The 20019-nt window shown below is 41.6% G+C and overlaps 1 protein-coding gene across 29 annotated transcripts in view; it reads left to right on the forward strand.

The window, feature by feature from the left end:
- ATP8B4 (ATPase phospholipid transporting 8B4 (putative)) overlaps nt 1–20019 on the forward strand; it is a 295865-nt gene that overhangs the window by 259081 nt on the left and 16765 nt on the right. For 25 of the 29 annotated variants that reach the window (XM_060418006.1, XM_060418005.1, XM_060418019.1 and 22 more), the window contains one exon: nt 14325–14408. The exons of the other annotated variants lie outside the window; for them this stretch is intronic. In XM_060418006.1, coding sequence (XP_060273989.1) covers nt 14325–14408 — 84 coding nt within the window. The remainder of the gene's footprint in view (nt 1–14324; nt 14409–20019) is intronic. 29 annotated transcript variants of the gene reach the window in all.

A 20019-nucleotide genomic window follows, 5' to 3' on the forward strand; every position in this document is an offset into this window, starting at 1 on the left:
CCAGATGTGCTCTGGGGAAAACCCAGGGAGGGGTGGGTGCTCAGGCCTGGGCCATTACTCCTGGATCCAGCTAGTGGGTTTCTGTTAATTACACAAATCAGTAACAGATGTGTTGAGGCTGAGCACCTCATATTTATCCCACAATGTGTTTTCTTTAAATGGCAAATGTTTTTTAAGGCCAAAAAGAAAAAAAAATGTATCATTATATAGTTCTCCTCTGAAACACACAGCAAAAGGGATGAATACATGTCTCCAGAGAGGTATTTCGTCCTGTCATTTGAACAAGGAGCTAAGCCAACGGTCTCAGAATAGAAAGCCCTTTGTAACTGTCTGAGATCCTTATTAAAGTTTATTTAAATGTGGTATTCTATAAATCATAGCTTTTGTGTTCCCCAAGCTGTTAGATTGTAATTTGTAGCTGTGGTATTTTTACTCTATATAAAATGGTCGATAAGGTTGATAAATTGCTCCCACAGAGAAGGGAGCAAGGAGGAGCTTTCCCTAAACAGGAAAACAGTGAGGTTGGGAAAAGGAACACTCCACTTTTTTTTTTTTTCTGATCTGTAAAGAGACACTTTTAGGCTTCCAAACAGATTAGTAGCATCATGCAGAACAGAAAATTTGGAAGTAGGGGTGGTATGGCTGCCCCTAGGAGGATGCAGTTCCTAGGACAAATATTTTTGTTCAGGACTCCTGTTTATATAAACAATTTTGAGTCACCCCAAATCAGAATGTCAGCAGTGGTCTGATATAGTCTCAGGCCAGAATGCTGCTCACACGAGAGGCAGCAGAAGAATCCCTCCTCCACCCTCCACCCCTCCCATCTCTTTGGGGCTTCTGGTCAACCCATAACAATGGAGAAGAGCAGAAGAGAGAGAGAGATGGGGATAGTGGATGCAGTAGAGGGCTTGAGGATGCCTGGGAGGGGAGAAAATGGATGGGAGTCCATGTGGGTCATGATCTGGCTAGTATGTCCCTCTCATCTGGTCCTAGTCATCAGAGGGGATCTTTAAATTTTTCTAAATGTGGCTAAGGACTTAAAGGGGAAGTGGAACATTTACTAGGATAACTATCTGAGCAGCTGGAGATCTCTTGCAAGGAAAGGAAGAAGCCTGTAATAGTAGAAATATTGCTTGTGACTTAATTTTTTAAATCATTTCAGTTCAGTCACTTAGTCATTGTGGCCAACTCTTTGTGACCCCATGGACTGCAGCACTCCAGGCTTCCCTGTCCATCACCAACTCCTGGAGCTTGCTCAAACTCATGTCCATTGAGTCGGTGATGCCATCCAACCATCTCATTCTCTGTCATCCCCTTCGCCTCCTGCCTTCAGTCTTGCCCAGCATCAGGGTCTTTTCCAGTAAGTCAGGTCTCTGCATCAGGTGGCCAAAGTATTGGAGTTTCAGCTTCAACATCAGTCCTTCCAATGAATATTCAGGACTGATTTCCTTTAGGATGGACTGGTTGGATCTCCTTGAAGTCCAAGAGACTCTCAACAGTCTTCTCCAGCTACACAGTTCAAAAGCATCAATTCTTTGGTGTTCAGCTTTCTTTATGGTCCAACTCTCACATCCATACATGACTACTAGAAAAACCATAGCTTTGACTAGATGGACCTTTGTTGGCAAAGTAATGTCTCTGCTTTTTAATATGCTGTCTAGGTTGGTCATAGCTTTTCTTCCAAGGAACAAGCATCTTTTAATTTCGTGGCTGCAGTCACCATCTGCAGTGATTTTGGAACCCAAGAAAATAAAGTCTGTCACTGTTTCCATTGTTTTTCCATCTATTTGCCGTAAAGTGATGGGACAAGATGCCATAATCTTAATTTTTTGAATATTGAGTTTTAAGTCAGCTTTTTCATTCTCCTTTTTCTCTTTCAAGCCCCTAAAGCCTAAACTGTGCTAAATCAATACACATCACTGGGAAAGGTGTTTTTTAAAAGTGAGTGACTCGTGAATGACATTTGTAGAGGCAAAACTAGAGTTAGAGTAAACAGTGGTTGATTTAATGAAATATTCACGAGGAAAGTGCATAATTATATCAAGGTATTTCATGTTCTTTAAATCATGCTCTAATTTTCCATTGACTTTATTAATATAGTAGTTTGTTATGGGTAGAAATATCTTTGGTTGTAGCAATAAAGGATTGTATTTCCATAAAACAGTATAATCAGTAGGAAAATGTACCTTTTTTAAAAAATTGTTAAACATACGACTTGAAGCTTGAATCTTTGCATGTTTCTTCCTCCCTCTGTCCCTCCCTGTCTTCCTTCCTTCCCTCCTTATTGAAAGTATTCACTTATGGGCACTATCCATTTGTCAGAGACAGAGTTTCATGTGCAGTAGTAAAGAATATCTCTCTTACTTTGCCAGGCAAAGGGGAACACAGTGAACTCCTGCCCTTGAAAACTGTGTGTCCCAACCTGGGAGGATTTGGTGAGGAGTTTTATAGCAATGGTTCAAAGAGGGGGTGTGCTGATAAGGGTCGGGGTATATGAGGGCCTGCACTCCATTAGCCTGGTCTCAGGCAATCTCTTGATGCATTTCTCTGGTTCTTCTAATCTGGCCTCTGTGGTTTTCTCTGGAAGGAAGAGTGCCGACATCTTGCATTTGTTGGGGATTTTAGTGTGAGCTAAAGAGCTCAAAGATATTGTTATGTATGTCCATTGAGGTTATTGTTATGTGCTTCTGTTAGGTCCATACCATTTCTAGGTATGCTATATTAAGAAGAGGTGGCAAGAATACATAGAAGAACTATACAAAAAAGATCTTCATGACCCAGACAACCATGATGGTGTGATCACTCACCTAGAGCCAGACATCCAGGAATGCGAAGTCAAGTGGGCCTTAGGAAGCATCACTATGAACAAAGTTAGTGGACGTGATAGATTTCCAGCTGAACTATTTCAAATCCTGAAAAGATGATGCTGTGAAAGTGCTGTACTCAATATGCCAGCAAATTTGGAAAACTCAGCAGTGGCCACAGGACTGGAAAAGGTCGGTTTTCATTCCAATCCCAAAGAAAGGCAATGCCAAAGAACGCTCAAACTACTGCACAATTGCACTCATCTCACACACTAGTAAAGTAATGCTCAAAGTTCTCCAAGCCAGGCTCCAACAGTATGTGAACCATGAACTTTCATATGTTCAAGCTGGATTTAAAAAAGGCAGAGGAACCAGAGATCAAATTGCCAATATCTGCTGGATCATCAAAAAAGCAAGAGAGTTCCAGGAAAACATCTACTTCTGCCTTATTGATCCATGTCAAAGCCTTTGACTGTGAATCACAACAAACTGGAAAATTCTTCAAGATATGGGAATATCAGACCACCTTACCTGCCTCCTGAAAAATCTGCATGCACGTCAAGAAGCAACAGTTAGAACTGGACATGGAACAACAGACTGATTTCAGATAGGAAAAGGAATACGTCAAGGCTGTATATTGTCACCCTGCTTATTTAACTTACATGCAGAGTACATCATGTGAAATGCTGGGCTGGATGAAGCACAAGCTGGAATCAAGATTGCCAGGAGAAATATCATTGGCCTCAGATATGCAGATGACACCACCATTATGGCAGAAAAGTGAAGATCCTCTTGATGAAAGTGAAAGAGGAGAGTGAAAAAGTTGGCTTAAAGCTCAACATTCAGAAAACTAAGATCATGGCATGTGGTCCCATCACTTCATGACAAATAGATGGGGAAACAGTGGAAACAGTGAGAGACTTTATTTTGGGGGGGCTATAGAACCGCTGCAGATGGTGACTGCAACCATGAAATTAAAAGACGCTTGCTCCTTGGAAGAAAAGCTATGCCCAACCTAGACAGCATATTATAAAGCAGAGACATTACTTTGCTGACAAAGGTCCATCTAGTCAAAGCTATGGTTTTTGCAGTAGTCATGTACACATGTGAGAGCTGGACTATAAAGAAAGCTGAGTGCCAAGGAATTTATGCTTTTGAACTGTGGTGTTGGAGAAGACTCTTGAGAGTCCCTTGGACTGCAAGGAGATCCATCTAGTCCATCCTAAAGGAGATCAGTCTTGGGTATTCATTGGAAGGACTGATGCTGAAGCTAAAACTCCAATAATTTGGCCACCTGATGCAGAAAACTGACTTATTGGAAAAGACCCTGATGCTGGGCAAGATTGAAGGCAGGTGGATAAGGGGATGACAAAGGATGAGATAGTTGGATGCCATCACTGATGGACATGCATTTGAGCAGGATCCCGGAGTTGGTCATGGACAGCGCAGCCTGGCATGCTGTAATCCATGGCATCATAGAGAGTTGGACATGACTGAGTGACTGAACTGAAACTCCCTTGAGGTGGAACCAGGACCTTGTCTTAGGCTTCAGTGTTGTTTCTTCGCTTTTTCACCCTGTCTCTGCATCCTGTTCCTGATTAACAGTTGCTGGAATCTTCCGTTTGAAAGGCAAGGTCATACAGGTTGGAGCTGTTCCCTACAAACAAGAAATGGGGGACATGGAAAGGCTTCCATGCCCAGGAGCCCCAAGGGATCCTGCAGTTTCACCAAGAAGCTTGAAGCCTAGTGGGGAGGGCCTGGGAACCAGCACATAGATAATTATTGAGTTGACAGCTGTGAAACAGTGAGGTATGGAATGTCATGGGACTACTGGCCTGGCAGAGCTCAGAAAGGCTTACTAGAAGATCTGACCCTGGGCTGACCTTTCAGGGATCTGTCAGAGTGAAGCAGGTGAAGAGGGAAAGAATGGGAATCCCTGGTTTGGGATTCCCATCCCAAACTGAAGTGAAGACTGGTTTGGGCTGGAATACCACCCATCTGGCATGGTTAAGTCAGTGGGGTTTGGGATTAATTTAATGTGGGGTGTTGGAGAGAGGAAGAGAGATCAGATTTCTGACTTGGGCTCTGGGATGGAAGTGGTAGTGTCAGAAACTGATTTAGGGAGCATGGGAAGGGGCCTGGTTAAGGGATTGTGAGAATGAGTCCAGGCCCGGACACACTGAATTTGCAAAGTCCATGGCATGTCCTCAGGGGAGGGTCTACTAGCAAGTTAAATGTTTAACATTTATAAAAAGTTGTAAAATATTCAACAAATCTTTTTAGAGCACCCACCATTGGCTAGACACTGTTCTAGATATGGGAGTTATCGCTGTGCATAAGTCTCTGTTTCATGGAAATTATATTCTGTGCTGTGCTTACTCACTCTGTCCTGTCTGACTTTGCGACTCCATGGACTATAGTCCACCAGGCTCTTCTGTCCATGGGGATTCTCCAGGCAAGAATACTGGAGTGGGTTGCCATGCCCTCCTCCAAGGGATCTTCCCAAACCAGGGATTGAACCCAGGTCTCCCACATTACAGAAAGATTCTTTACTGTCTGAGCCACCAGGGAAGCCCAAGAATACTGGAATGGGTAGCCTGTCTCTTCTCCTGACCCAGGAATCAAAGTGGGGTCTCCTGCATTCCAGGCAGATACTTTACCAGCTGAGCTACCTGGGAAGATTATATTCCAGAGGGATGAAAACAGATAATAAAGGAGTAAATTAGTGAGATAATTTCAGAATTGCTATTAAGAAAGCACTGGGTATTGTAGAAGTTCTCACTGGGAAGTTAACACTGGAACTGTGTCCTGAGTGTTTAGAGGGAAATGTTCATATGAATACCCTGGGGTTCAAGTATTCCAGACAGAGGGCATAGCAAGTGCAAATGTCCCCTGACATAGGAATGAGCCTGGTAAGTTAGAGAAAGACAATCGGTGAAGCTGAAGCTCCGTGAGAGAGGACAAGAGTGCAGTGAGGCAAAGTTGAAGAGGTAGGCTGCATGGATCAGGAAGGGCCTTAAGGCATGGTGCAGAGTCTTAGAAGTTCACTCTAAAATGGGAAACCACTTGAAGCTTTTAAGCAAATTGTATCATTTTAAATGACAAAAACCAGCATACAGAATTGTATTTGTTGTACACTTTCAACTATATAAAATGACAACAGCAGGGAAGCTTTTAAAGAAACTTGCCAAATGATACCACGGATTGAGCAGTGGTTTCATACCACGGTCAGTGCTGTGAATGCTGAGTACCAGGGCTGGAAGTTGGTCCTGACACTTGATAGGCCAGCAGTTTTACGACTCTGTGATCTCAGGACTCTATCAATATTTATTATTTGTTGTTGTTGTTGTTTAGTTGCTAAGTCATGTCTGACTCCTTGCGATCCCATGGACTATAGCCCACCCAGGCTCCTCTGTCCCTGGTATTTTCCAAGCAAGAATACTGCAGTGGGTTGCCATTTATTTCTCCAGGGGATCTTCTCGACCCAGGATCGAACCCATATCTCCTGCATTGGCAATATATTAGGAATTAAAATGGAGGATAGTTACACATTTATTCAAAATAACACACCCATGACATGCTTATCTAAATAATATATTTTAGTGAAAAAAAATTATGGTACTTTTCAAAATAAAAAATTAGTTTTGCAAAGAGAGTTTTTATACTTAAGTTCTTACTCTTTATCACAACAGGAGGCACTTGGGTTCTCACATCTGCTTCTGCATCCATTTGGTTGTGACATCACACATCATATATACTCATATGAGAATGAGAGTAAAGAAGGAAAGTAAACAGCTTCTTAGCATCATTTTGATAATAGTTTTGACACTGTGGATCCCCTAAAAGTTTCCTATATCACTTTGAAAATCTTTGTGTTCAGTGACATTGGGCAGTCTCCTAACTTAATGGGCCTCAAACTAGTTTCCCCTATCTATAAACTGGAACCTGTTAATAGCACCAACCTCACAGGATTGTTGTGATTATTTAATGAGTTAATAACATCTGGCCCATAGGGTGTTCCATACATATCAGCCAGCTAATTTTTGTTTTCTTTTTGTTGTGATTCTGTGTGGCAGCAAGCCCTCTTGCAAGAAATTGTAAAAAACTCATTTAAACTTTATTCTCACTAATTTTCCTTTCCTGTCCTCTCTTTCTCAAGTTGTGAAATGAGGCTTCAGATCTGAACACCAGCTTACAAACGCTACCATCAGATAACTGCAGGTTTAATGCTAGGCACTTTGTGGTGATGTTCATGGCGCTTTAGGCCAGACCATCAGTTACTGATTGTTTTGCTGTTGTTTAGTTGCTAAGTTGTGTCTGACTCTTTTGGGACCCCATGGATTGTAGCCCACCCAGGCTCCTCTGTCCATAGCATTTTCCAGGCAAGAATATGGAATGGGTTGCCATTTCCTTCTCCAGGGGATCTTCCTAATCCAGAGACAAAACCTGTGTCTTTTGTATTGGCAGATGGATTTTTTTTACTGCTGAGCCAACAGGGAAGCCCCACTCACAGTTTAGCGTGTCATAATCTTCCAGATTCTTTCTTTCTTGATGAGGAAATCATCTGTCCTCAGTGAGCAGAGGTTGGATGGTGGATGAGGTAGAGGAAAAAGAGATCCAACAGTGTGAGGTTTTGCCTGGGGCTGTCACACTTCAATTAAATTGCTTTCCCCCTCTTAAATATTCCATGCTTCAATCATGAAATGAATTGATATGAAACCATCATAAAATACTTGAGGGTATGTGTCAGCTACTGCTTTCTTTCTGGATGGGATAAGTTAAATTCTCAATCTTGGCTTCAACAGTGGACTCACCAGAGAAATTTTAAAAATTATCGATACTTTGATCATCCCACCTCCAAAGATACTGATTTAATTGGCCTAGATATGGCATGGGCATCAGGATATTTAAAATATTCCCATTGCCCAAAGTCCCACCAGACTGTGACTAAAGAATAGGTCATGTGTTTCCCTTTTTATTGTAAAAAATAACAAATCTACAAAAAAGTATATAATATATAAACGTCAGCTTAACAAATTGTAAAATGAACACTCACATCCCAATGATCCAGTGCAAGAACCAGAAGGTTGCCAAACCCCAGAAGCTCCCTTGCCTTTTCTCAGTCACACCTCATTTTCCAACTCTCTGGAGGTAATCATTGCCCTGATATTTTATAATCATGTTCTTTTATAGTTTTACCATATGAGCATAAACCTCTAAACAACATAGATTGGCACATTTTTAAACTTTACTGAAAGGGAATCATACTTTTTTGTCTGGCTTCTTTTGCTCAACATCGTATATATTTTTTGATTCATTTGTGGTTTTGGATACAGTTATATAGTTCCTTGCTTTTCATTATTTTGTAGAATTCTATGATATCAGTATAACACAGTGTCTGCCATGAATGTTTCTGGTTTGGGGCTTTTATAACCAGTGCTGGTATGAGCGTTTTCATAGGTCTCTTGGTGCAGGAAGGCAGGCATTCTGACATATATTTCTAGGAATAGACTCGTTGGACACATTGGCTCATCTGAAGCAAGAGAAGGAGGCTGAGCAGACAGGAGTTTGGCAGATAGGAGGTGGTATCTGCAACTCTGTTAACACTCTACTGTGGGCTGGGCCCCTGGAGGGTTGCACTGCTCTGAGCCATGTGCCCTGGGGATGGTGAAGGTTTACAGAAGGCAACTGAGGCGCTCAGGACCCTCTGCTTTTAATCATTTTCTGAGACTAGAGGGATAATGTTCCCGTCAAGGGTAGAGATCCTGTTGACATACTTCTCAATCTGGATGGCCTCCTGGGATTAGAGTCCACAGCAGGACACCTGGTTGGCCCACAAAACATCAGGCTTTCATCCCAACCTCGGCAGCTCATAGAATGAGATAAACACGGTCTCTGGAGAAACAAACAAACAAACAAACAAACAAAACACATCATCGTAGGCCTTGAAGTGGTTCTTAAATTCTCATCCTCTCCCTGATCTTGAGAGGTATTCCCCATTCATTAGTTCATTGAGGCTTTGATGGAGATACTTTTTTTGCCCTTGGTTCTTGTTATTGTTGTTGTCTTCAGTGGGGAGTTTGGTGTTAATCAATTGCTATTGATGGCACATGTCTCTGCCACATACAGGGTTTCCCAGGTGGCTCAGTGGTAAAGAATCCGCCTGCAGTGCAGGAGATGCAAGAGACACAGGTTCAGTCCCTGAGTCAGAAGGATCCCCTGGAGAAGGAAAGGGCAAACCACTACAGTATTCTTGCCTGAAGAATTCCATGGACAGAGGAGCCTGGAGGGCTACAGTCCATGAGTTCACAAAGAGTGGGACACGACTGAGCATGCATACGTGCATCTTCAGTGGGGAGTTTGGTATTAATCAGTTGTTATTGATGGCACATGCTCCTGTCTTGTGAGCACCATAAATCCAGGCTTGTTTCAGATACCTCTGCTAGAATATCCTGGGGTTTCCAGGGAATGCTGATGAGCTTTTCTGGTCTATTATGGTTGCCTGACACTCCAGGCAATTGCCCCGCCCTTCTGCAGGTTCTCTCTTGCCACACAGAGTCTCAGATGCTCTAGAATCTGCGCTGTCTGTACTACTTTGCTCCCAGCATAAACATAGGCTGAGGTATGCTAGAGTTAGCCCGTATTGGTCCCTAAGAACTGCTTTTTAAATGTGAGCCAGTGGTTAAACACAGCTGTTAATGAAAATTAAATTCTGTAAACTTATAATTTAAATAAGCTATATGGAAAACAAAGTTCATAACTAATCCAAACTCATCACTTAAATTATTTACCTTAATTGGAGGACAATTACTTTACAATATTGTGAGTGATTTTTTGCCATATATCAATATGAATTGGCCACAGGTATACATATGTCCCCTCCATCCTGAAGCCCCACCCCCACCCCATCCCCATCCCATCCCTCTTGGTTGTCACAGAGTCATGGCTTTGGGTGCCCTGCTTCATGCATCAAACTCGCACTGGTTATCTATTTTTACATATGGTAATATATATGTTTCAATGCTATTCTCTCAAATCATCCCACCCTCTCCTCCCACTGAATCACTTTTAAATGAGTTCACCATCTTTTGCTGATTATGCTCTTGAGGTTAATGGTATCTGTTGGATTGATGTGGTAGAAATACTATACAGTGGTGTGCTATGGCACATCTCTTCTTAACTCAGTGATATGACTGCTTGAACAGCAATGGAAAATATTTACATCATGGAAATTGGTAAATGTTACAACTCAGGCTTTTTCTTTATTTTAAGAGCTGGTTGTTAAACACCTAGCATATCACTGGACATAAGGCCCCTTTTCAGATCCTCACAGCAGAGTTCAGGCAGAATTTAATAAGCCTCAAAGTGGTGCTAGTGGTAAAGAACCCATCTGCTAAAGCAGCAGGTGTAAGAGGTGCAGGTTTGATCCCTGGGTCGGGAAGATCCCCTGGAGGAGGGCATGGAAACCTACTCCAGTATTCTTGCCTGGAGAATCCCCATGGGCAGAGGAGCCTGGTGGGCTACTGTCCATAGGGTAGCAAAAAGTCAGACACAACTGAAATGACTTCACATGCACGCACAGATAACAAAAGAGAACTTAAAAACTGGTTACTAGAAATGGTTATTCTGAGTCACAAGCATAGGCCTCTTGATGGTGGTCCCTAATGTTGCCCCTTTGCCTAAATCCTGTCTCAACTGTTTATTGGTAGTAGAATTCAACTTTCCTACCTTGTGTTTGGCATACCCTCAGAGAGAATGACATTGAGCAGGTCTTTCCTATGTAGATTCCAGGCCTCAACTCTCTGAGATATTCAGAGAATAAAGCAAATTCCTTCCTTCTCTCATCTAGCCCACACCTCCATTTTTCTGTTCTCATTTTTTCTTTTTCCTTTTTTTTGCCCTAAGAATGAAGTCTCCGTGAATTGATTGACATATCCATGCTCCTTACTTCTTACCAAGGGACTAACCTTGCTGAGAATACAATAATCAGCATTTTTCACAGTGTCTGGTTTATTCAGTGTTGAATAAAACCACCTGTGGAGCTTCAACAGAAATTTCAGATTGAGATTTGGCCTTTTTTTTTTTTAATTTTTATTTCTACTTTATTTTACTTTACCATACTGTATTGGTTTTGACATACACTGACATGAATCCACCACAGGTGTTCCCAAACATGAACCCCCCCTTCCACCTCCCACCCCATATCATCTCTCTGGATCATCCCCGTGCACCAGCCCCAAGCATCCTGTATCCTGTATTGAACATAGACTGGTGATTCATTTCTTACATGATAGTATACATGTTTCAGTGCCATTCTCACAAATCATCCCACCCTCTCCCTCTCCCTCAGAGTCCAAAAGTCTGCTGTACACATCTGTGTCTCTTTTGCTGTCTTGCATACAGGGTCATCATTGCCATCTTTCTAAATTCCATATATATGTGTTAGTATACTATATTGGTGTTTTTCTTTCTGCCTTACTTCACTCTGTATAATCAGCTCCAGTTTCATCCATCTCATTAGAACTGATTCAAATGTATTCTTTTTAATGGCTGAGCAATACTCCATTGTGTATATATACCACCGCTTTCTTATCCATTCATCTGCTGATGGACATCTAGGTTGTTTCCATGTCCTGGCTATTATAAACAGTGCTGCAATGAACATTGGGGTACATGTGTCTCTTTCCATTCTGGTTTTCTCGGTGTGTATGCCCAGCAGTGGGATTGCTGGGTCATAAGGCAGTTCTATTTGCAATTTTTAAAGGAATCTCCACACTGTTCTCCATAGTGGCTGTACTAGTTTGCATTCCCACCAACAGTGCAAGAGGGTTCCCTTTTCTCCACACCCTCTCCAGCATTTATTGCTTGTAGACTTTTGGATCGCAGCCATTCTGACTGGTGTGAAGTGGTACCTCATTGTGGTCTTGATTTGCATTTCTCTGATAATGAGTGATGTTGAGCATCTTTTCATGTGTTTGTTAGCCATCCGTATGTCTTCTTTGGAGAAATGTCTGTTTAGTTCTTTGGCCCATTTTTTGATTGGGTCGTTTATTTTTCTGGAATTGAGCTGCATGGGTTGCTTGTATATTTTTGAGATTAGTTGTTTGTCAGTTGCTTCATTTGCTATTATTTTCTCCCATTCAGAAGGCTGTCTTTTCACCTTACTTATGTCTTCCTTTGTTATGCAGAAGCTTTTAATTTTAATTAGATCCCATTTGTTTATTTTTGCTTTTATTTCCAGAATTCTGGGAGGCGGATCATAGAGGATCCTGCTGTGATTTATGTCGGAGAGTGTTTTGCCTATGTTCTCCTCTAGGAGTTTTATAGTTTCTGGTCTTACATTTAGATCTTTAATCAATATTGAGTTTATTTTTGTGTGTAGTGTTAGAAAGTGATCTAGTTTCATTCTTTGAGATTTGGCCTTTAAAGACTGGCTTCCACTTCTCTTTTCCTTGAACAAGTATACACTATCTCAAGAACAAACAGCAATGCAAAGACATATAATAGTCCAAATCCAGATTTACCAATAAAGCCACCAAAATATTTTTTTCTTCTATATTATCTACATGTATAGGACATGATTTGAAAGATTGCCTTACCTATGTTATATGTTATATGTAGAACTTACCTTTAGTTTCTCTTTCTGGAACAATTGCATTTAAGATTCCTGTTGCTTTCAGAATTTCCCTAAGAAGAAAGTGTGCTTCAGAAAATATTCAAACTCCAGCACTTCTTCCCACTGATCATCTGATCCAGTTGCCTTCATCTTTCACCTGGAGCACTGCACTAGCCTCCTAAGTGGTTTCCCAACTTCCACGATTGTACCTCTTTAGTCTATTCTCAGCACAGAATCCAGAGAATCAGGTTAAAGTACAAATCATGATGTTCCTGTGCTCAAAATCCTCTAATGCCGTCATCTTTTATTTAGGGAACAATCCATAGTTACCTGTATAGGATCCTCCTGTAATTATTTATTTGAAATTCATGATACTCCATGTAGGTTGCTCTGCTCCAGCCAAATGGGCTGTCTTGCTGTCCTCTGAACCTGCCAGATGCTTTCTTGCCTCACAGATTTTTCATGTGATCTACTTGCCATGTGAAATGTTCATGTCCCAGAAAGCTGCATATTTTGGTCCTTAATTTCCTTCAGATCTTTTTTCTCAAGTGTTATTTCTTAGTGATACCTTCTCCAGTCACCTTACAACCCTTCCATGTTTCCTATCCTCTTTCTACCCCAGTATTTGTTACTTTCTTACTCATTTACTCATCAACTATATATCTTGCTTATTATATAAAATCTTTTTTGTTGTTTCCTAGGCACCATTACAGTGAAGATTTCATGAGGAATTTTTATCTGATTGTATCATGTTAAATTATCATTGCTGAGAACCTGGTACCTGGCACATAGTGGTTTCTTAATAAACACTGAATGAATGAATGATACAGTGGTAGAACAGGCATTGGTTAGGGGCTGGAGACCTATGTTTTATTTTATTTGTTTTTAAAATATTTGTTTATTTTGCTGCATCAAGTCTTAGTTGTGTCATGTGGGATCTTTCATCATGATGCATGGACTCTCTGGTGTGGCTCGAAGGCTCCAGAGGGTACAGGCTTCAGTAGTTGCATCATATGGGCTCTCTAGTTGTGGCACACAGGCTCCGGATTATGTGGGCCCAGTAGCTGTCGAGTGTGGCATGTGGAATCTTAGTTCCCTGACCAGGGATCGAATCTGCATCCCCTGCATTGCAAGGCAGATTCTTAATCACTGGAACACCAGGGAAGTCTCTAGAGCTGGAGACCTATATTTTAATCTTTCCCTTTGCTTGTGATAAGGTCTATAATACTTTTTCCATTCTGTTTCTACATTTCTGTATACTTATTAATACAAAGGATACATAAGAACTATTTCACATGCCTCACTTTTAGTGAGGTTCATGCAAGGAAATGTTGCCCATAGGTGTGAGGAGTATTTTTATTGTCTGATTTACATCCAGTGTAGCAAGCAGCTAGCTCCATGCCCACCTTGCTTTAAACCGCTCACAAGAAAAAGTTCTCCATGTGAACACAGGATGGGGCTGACAGGTTCATTTCTGTATCTCCCTCTGAAGATGTTCATGGATCCTTTGCTTATTGCTTAGCAGTTCAGGTAATTGGACTTATAGAAGACATTGAAAACCTAAAGGGTGAAATAACCCACCAGAGGGGCCAGAGCTTATGTGCATCCAGCACTGTGTTAGGTGTGCTACGTGTCTCATGCCCTTCTCCCCAACTGAAATTCTACAAGGAAAGTATGACTTCATTTTAGAGATGAAGAGATTGAAGTTTAGAGAGATCTAGGTGTCCCACAAAGCAGCAAAGCTGATAAGAGACTGAGCCTGGGGAGAACTCAGGTCTGTCTGACTCTAACACCAAACTCCCATCCACTTTAGGAAAATTGAGATAGTTAGTCCAAAAGCCTAAAAGTGAATATTCTCACACCTATGCATGCTGTTTCTCACTGATGTGTTAATTTCATTTCAGACTGTCTACGACCAGTGGTTCATTACCCTTTTTAACATTGTCTACACATCGCTGCCTGTTTTAGCCATGGGGATTTTTGACCAGGTATGTGTTTTCCTTTGTCTTCGTAACTTACTTTGCTCTGTTGATGCCTTTTAGTTGCTTTTAGCTTCTAAGTAGAAGCTTTTGAACTGTGGTGTTGGATAAGACTCCTGAGAGTCCCTTGGACTGCAAGAAGATCAAACCAGTCTATCCTAAAAGAAATCAGTCCAGAATATTCATTGGAAGGACTCATGCTGAAGCTGAAACACCAATACTTTGGCCACCTGATGCTAAGAACTGATTCATTTGAAAAGACCCTGAAGCTGGGAAAGATTGAAAGCAGGAGGAGAGGGGGACGACAGAGAATGAGATGGTTGGATGGCATCACCAACTCAATGGACATGAGTTTGAGTAAACTCTGGGAGTTGGTGATGGACAAGGAGGCCTGGCGTGCTGCAGTCCATGGGGTTGCAAAGAGTTGGACATGACTGAGCAACTGAACTGAACTGAGAAGATGCAAATCATGGAAAGAGTCCTAAGAATGGAGTCGCTACCTTAATAGGTATCACATGGATCAAAAACCCTTCCAACTCCCCCGAAAGATCTCAGATTAGGTGAAATATCAATAACCTCAGATATGCAGATGACACCACCCTTATGGCAGAAAGTGAAGAGGAACTAAAAAGCCTCTTGAGGAAAGTGAAAGTGGAGAGTGAAAAAGTTGGCTTAAAGCTCAACATTCAGAAAACGAAGATCATAGCATCCGGTCCCATCACTTCATGGGAAATAGTTGGGGAAACAGTGGAAACAGTGTCAGACTTTATTTTTTGGGGCTCCAAAATCACTGCAGATGGTGATTGCAGCCATGAAATTAAAAGACGCTTACTCCTTGGAAGAAAAGTTATGACCAACCTAGATAGTATATTCAAAAGCAGAGACATTACTTTGCTGACTAAGGTCTGTCTAGTCAAGGCTATGGTTTTTCCTGTGGTCATGTATGGATGTGAGAGTTGGACTGAGAAGAAGGCTGAGCGCAGAAGAATTGATGCTTTTGAACTGCGGTGTTGGAGAAGACTCTTGAGAGTCCCTTGGACTGCAAGGAGATCCAACCAGTCCATTCTGAAGGAGATCAGCCCTGGGATTTCTTTGGAAGGAATGATGCTAAAGCTGAAGCTCCAGTACTTTGGCCACCTCATGCGAAGAGTTGACTCATTGGAAAAGACTCTGATGCTGGGAGGGATTGCGGACAGGTGGAGAAGGGGATGACAGAGGATGAGATGGCTGGATGGCATCACTGACTTGATGGACGTGAGTCCAAGTGAACTCCGGGAGTTGGCGATGGACAGGGAGGCCCAGCGTGCTGCGATTCATGGGGTCGCAAAGAGTCGGACACGACTAAGCGACTGAACTGAACTGAACTATCCTCTTAAAGACTCACACCCTACATTATTTTCTCTAAAGGCTCTAAGAGGTCCTACAAGAAATTGTCTCTTTAATTACATTGTAGCCCAGAATTTCCCAAACTCATAGGACTGTACGTTTACTTACTTTTCATGTAGAACTGACCCAATATGCTTCAGAGCTAGTCTCTCTAGTTCATACACTGGGAATCCTGTATTCACCTCTGAACTATGTATTAGTTCAGAACTGTATTAGCCAGTGAACTGTGTGAGGATACATAGAGAATCATGGAGCTGGGCTGGAGTGCAAAGAGCTAGCATCTGCGGTGAAACTGCCCAGCATGACTCAGAACAGAAACTCCAGGCCAGAGGAGCACCCTGCCAATGGGAGAGGGAGACACAGAGCCCCAGAGCCATGGAGAGAGAAAGGGTATAGTTTTCTTTAGTTTAGCTCAGTGTGCTTGAGGGGAGGGAAGGGAGGGAATCAATTATAAAATGGTAGGTCCTTGGCACACTTAAGGCCTTGGAGGGTACTTCCTGGATGGGGGAAAAGTCTGGCTGCCCATGGGGAAGTGAGAGACTAGCCAGAGGAGTTTCCATGGCACAGTTAGAGTGTATTATTTAAAAAAATTTTGAAGTATTTTTAAGGAGACCAGATTTTCTCCAGGCTGTTAGATCCATTTGCTAGGCCTCATTTTCTGGCCCAAAGCCATCTATTGCAAAATATAAATCTTAACTTTATGAGCTCATTCTGCTCTCCCATTCTGAAGCTTTGTAGTCAGTTGTAAGCCTCACTTCTCTTATGTAAAAAAAGGCAGATTATGAACAACTCATTTTGTGAAATTCTACAAAAAGCAATGAACTCTTGAAGACTTTGGATATAAAGGATTAAGCTCATTCATTTCCAAGTGCCCATGTTTACAAGTGTTCCTTTTCTTGGTGCTTTGTAGCTGCCCAGAGTGTGGAGTAAAATATTAAAAATAAAACAATTTCTGGGAAAAGATGGTTATTGTGCAATATGGAAAAAAATATAATAAGGAGAGAGTTCAAGATGGTGATAAAGGAAGATCCTGAACTCACCTTTTGCTGTGGACACAGTCTATAACTACACAAGGAAAAATTTTCTCTTAAACAACTCTAAAGGCTGTCTGAGTAAAGACTACACACTGAGCAAACAAGAGGACCACATTCATGGAAGCGAGTTGGAGAGGCTGGGATACAATCTTGCCACAAACCCTGTCCCCACCCTCAGCATGGCAGTCTTCAACCAGGAGAAAACTCAAAGCTTGAAGTTCTTCCCTTAGGAGTGAAGGGTATGCACCCCACATTGAACACCTTAACTTTTAAAGCCCACAACTGAGAGATAAGCCCCCCAAACCAATGGGGCTCCTGTTCCAAAACCCACAAGACTGAAGCAATCTAAAAAACAGTTCTGAATGGGCCCATGTGCTCAGACTCACTGTTCCTGGGCCCAGTGCAGACACAGCAGATCATGCCAGTCACAGAGGCTCACCAGCTTATGTTAAAATGTCGGCCTGGGAGCAGGCATCCAACTGAGCACACACATCTTGGAGTCTGCTGGAACACACTCCAGGGACAGAGGGTCGGTGCCATCCTTACATGCTCCCTTTGCCAGACTTCAGAGCACCAGTATCTCCTGAACAGGTGCTGGTACATGTGTCTAGTGCCCCTATTTTTGTGGCTGCCACCCAGGGGACACCTCTTGGCTGCCTAACTCTGGAAGCCAGAGAAACTTGCATTCCTGGTCCCAACAGTTCAGTTCAGTCACTCAGTCATGTCTGACTCTTTGCAACCCCATGGACTGCAGCACGTCAGGCTTCCCTGTCCTTCACCAACTCTTGGAGATTGCTCAAACTCATTCCAGTTGAGTTGGTGATGCCATCCGACCTTCTCACCCTCTGTTGTCCCCTTCTCCTCCTGCCTTCAATCTTTTCCAGCATCAGGGTCTTTTCCAATGAGTCAGTTCTTTGCATCAAGTAGCCAAAGTATTGGAGCTTCAGCTTTAGCATCAGTCCTTCCAGTGAATATTCAGAGTTTATTTCCTTTAGGATTGACTGGTTTGATCTTCTTGCAGTCCAAGGGGCTCTCAAGAGTCTTCTCCAACACCACAGTTCAAAAGCATCAGTTCTTTGGCACTTAGCCTTCTTTATGGTCCAGCTCTCAGATCCGTACATGGTTACTGGAAAAACCATAGCTTTGACTAGATGGACCTTTGTCAGCAAAGTAATGTCTCTGTTTTTTAATATGTTGTCTAGGTTGGTCATAGCTTTTTTTCCAAGGAGCCTATGGGACTATAGTAATCTGACCCAGAAAGGAGCTCATACTCCTGTCTGGTGTCCTGATTTTTATGACTGTTGCCAGGGAACACTTTTAATGTGTGTGTAGACACACACACATGTATATAAAATAACATACATTATTACATGTATATATAGAATAATATGTAGAATACAAGGAATATATACAGAATATATATTCTATATCTATATATATAGATTCTCATATATGTATAATACTCCCTCCAAAAGCAATAGAATGCAAATTCTTCTGAACTGCACATGAAACACTTTAAAGGACAGATCATTTGTTAAGCTACAAAAGGTCTTAATACATTTTACAAATTGAAATCATATCTAGTATCTTTCCTAACCACAGTGGTATAAAACTAGAAATTAATTACATGAAGAAAGCTGGAAAATTCACTTATATGTGCAGATTAAGCAGCATGCTTCTGAACAGCAACAGGTTAAAGAAGAAATGAAAAAAGAAATTTAAAAATACCTTGAGACAAATTAAAATGGGAATATAAGATATCAAAATCAAAGTTCATAGTAATAAATGCCAACCTCAAGAAACATGAAAGACTCGAACAACCTGCCTTTATACCTCAAGGAACTAGGAACAGCACAAAGCCCAAAGGTGGCAGAAGGAAGGGAAAAACAATTAGAGCAAAAATAAATGAAATAGAGACTAAGAAAGTGATAGAGAAGATCCATGAAACTAAGAGCTGATTCCTTGAAAAGATAAAATTGACAAACCTTTAGGCAGACTCACCAAGAAAAGAAGAGAGACGACTCAGAAACAGAAGTAGAAGAGATTACAACTGACCACAAAAATACAAGGATCATAAGAGACTAATATGAACAGTTATACAGCAACAAATTGGACAATTTAAAGAAATGAATAAATTTCTAGAAACATACGTCCTACTAAGATTGAATTATGATTAAGGAGAAAAATCTGAACAGAATGGAAAACAGTATAGAAATCCTGCAAAAAATTAAAAATAGAACTATCAAGTGATCCAGCAATTCCACTTCTGGGTATTTATCCAAATAAAGCCAAAACATTAATTTGAAAAGATATATACAGTCCTGTATTCATTGCAGCATTATTGATAGTACATAAGATATGGAAATAACCTAAGAGCTAAAAGATACAGATAAAAAATATACAGTTGACCCTTGAAACAACACAAAAGTTAGCGGTCCCCCTCACCTTGGCCCATACCCCCACACAGTCCAAAATTCTCCTATAACTGTAGAGTTGCCCCTCCATATCCACGGTTCTGCATCTGAGGTTTCAACTAAGAGTGGATCAGGTAGTACATATTTATTGAAAAATTCTGTGTGTAGGTGAACCCACTCACTTCAAACCCATATTGTTCAAAGGTCAACTGTATATACAATAAGTGAAGTTGCTCAGTTGTGTCTGACTCTTTGCGACCCCATGGACTGGAGCCTACCAGGCTCCTCTGTCCATAGGATTTTCCAGGCAAGAGTACTGGAGTAGGTTGCCATTTCCTTCTCCAGGGGATCTTCCTGACCCAGGGATTGAACCCAGGTCTTCCGCCTTGCAGGCAGACGCTTTACCATCTGAGCCACCAGGGAAATTTCGTATACACAATAAGGCCCCTATTGCCATCAAGTTGAGTGTCTACCCATATCCTTTTCTGCTTTGTCTACTCTGACCCTTAAATGATCTTCCAATCATGAGATGCTATGCTGGAAGGCGTCAGTGACCATCTATGGCACTGCTTACTTTATAAGGAGGAAACTAAAACTCAGAAGTTAAGATCATTCTCCTAAAGTCATACAGTCTATAAATGACAGACCTCAACCTGGCACCAGGCCACTTGACTCTGAGACTGTAACACAATTGTTACTATTACTATCATTATCTTGTTATTATTTATAGAAGCATCTTGTTTTTTAATTATATGAACTGTGGCAAGAACTCTGCTGAATACATAC

The sequence above is a fragment of the Ovis aries genome, chromosome 7, assembly GCF_016772045.2.
Source record: "Ovis aries strain OAR_USU_Benz2616 breed Rambouillet chromosome 7, ARS-UI_Ramb_v3.0, whole genome shotgun sequence".
Classification (NCBI taxonomy): domain Eukaryota; kingdom Metazoa; phylum Chordata; class Mammalia; order Artiodactyla; family Bovidae; genus Ovis; species Ovis aries.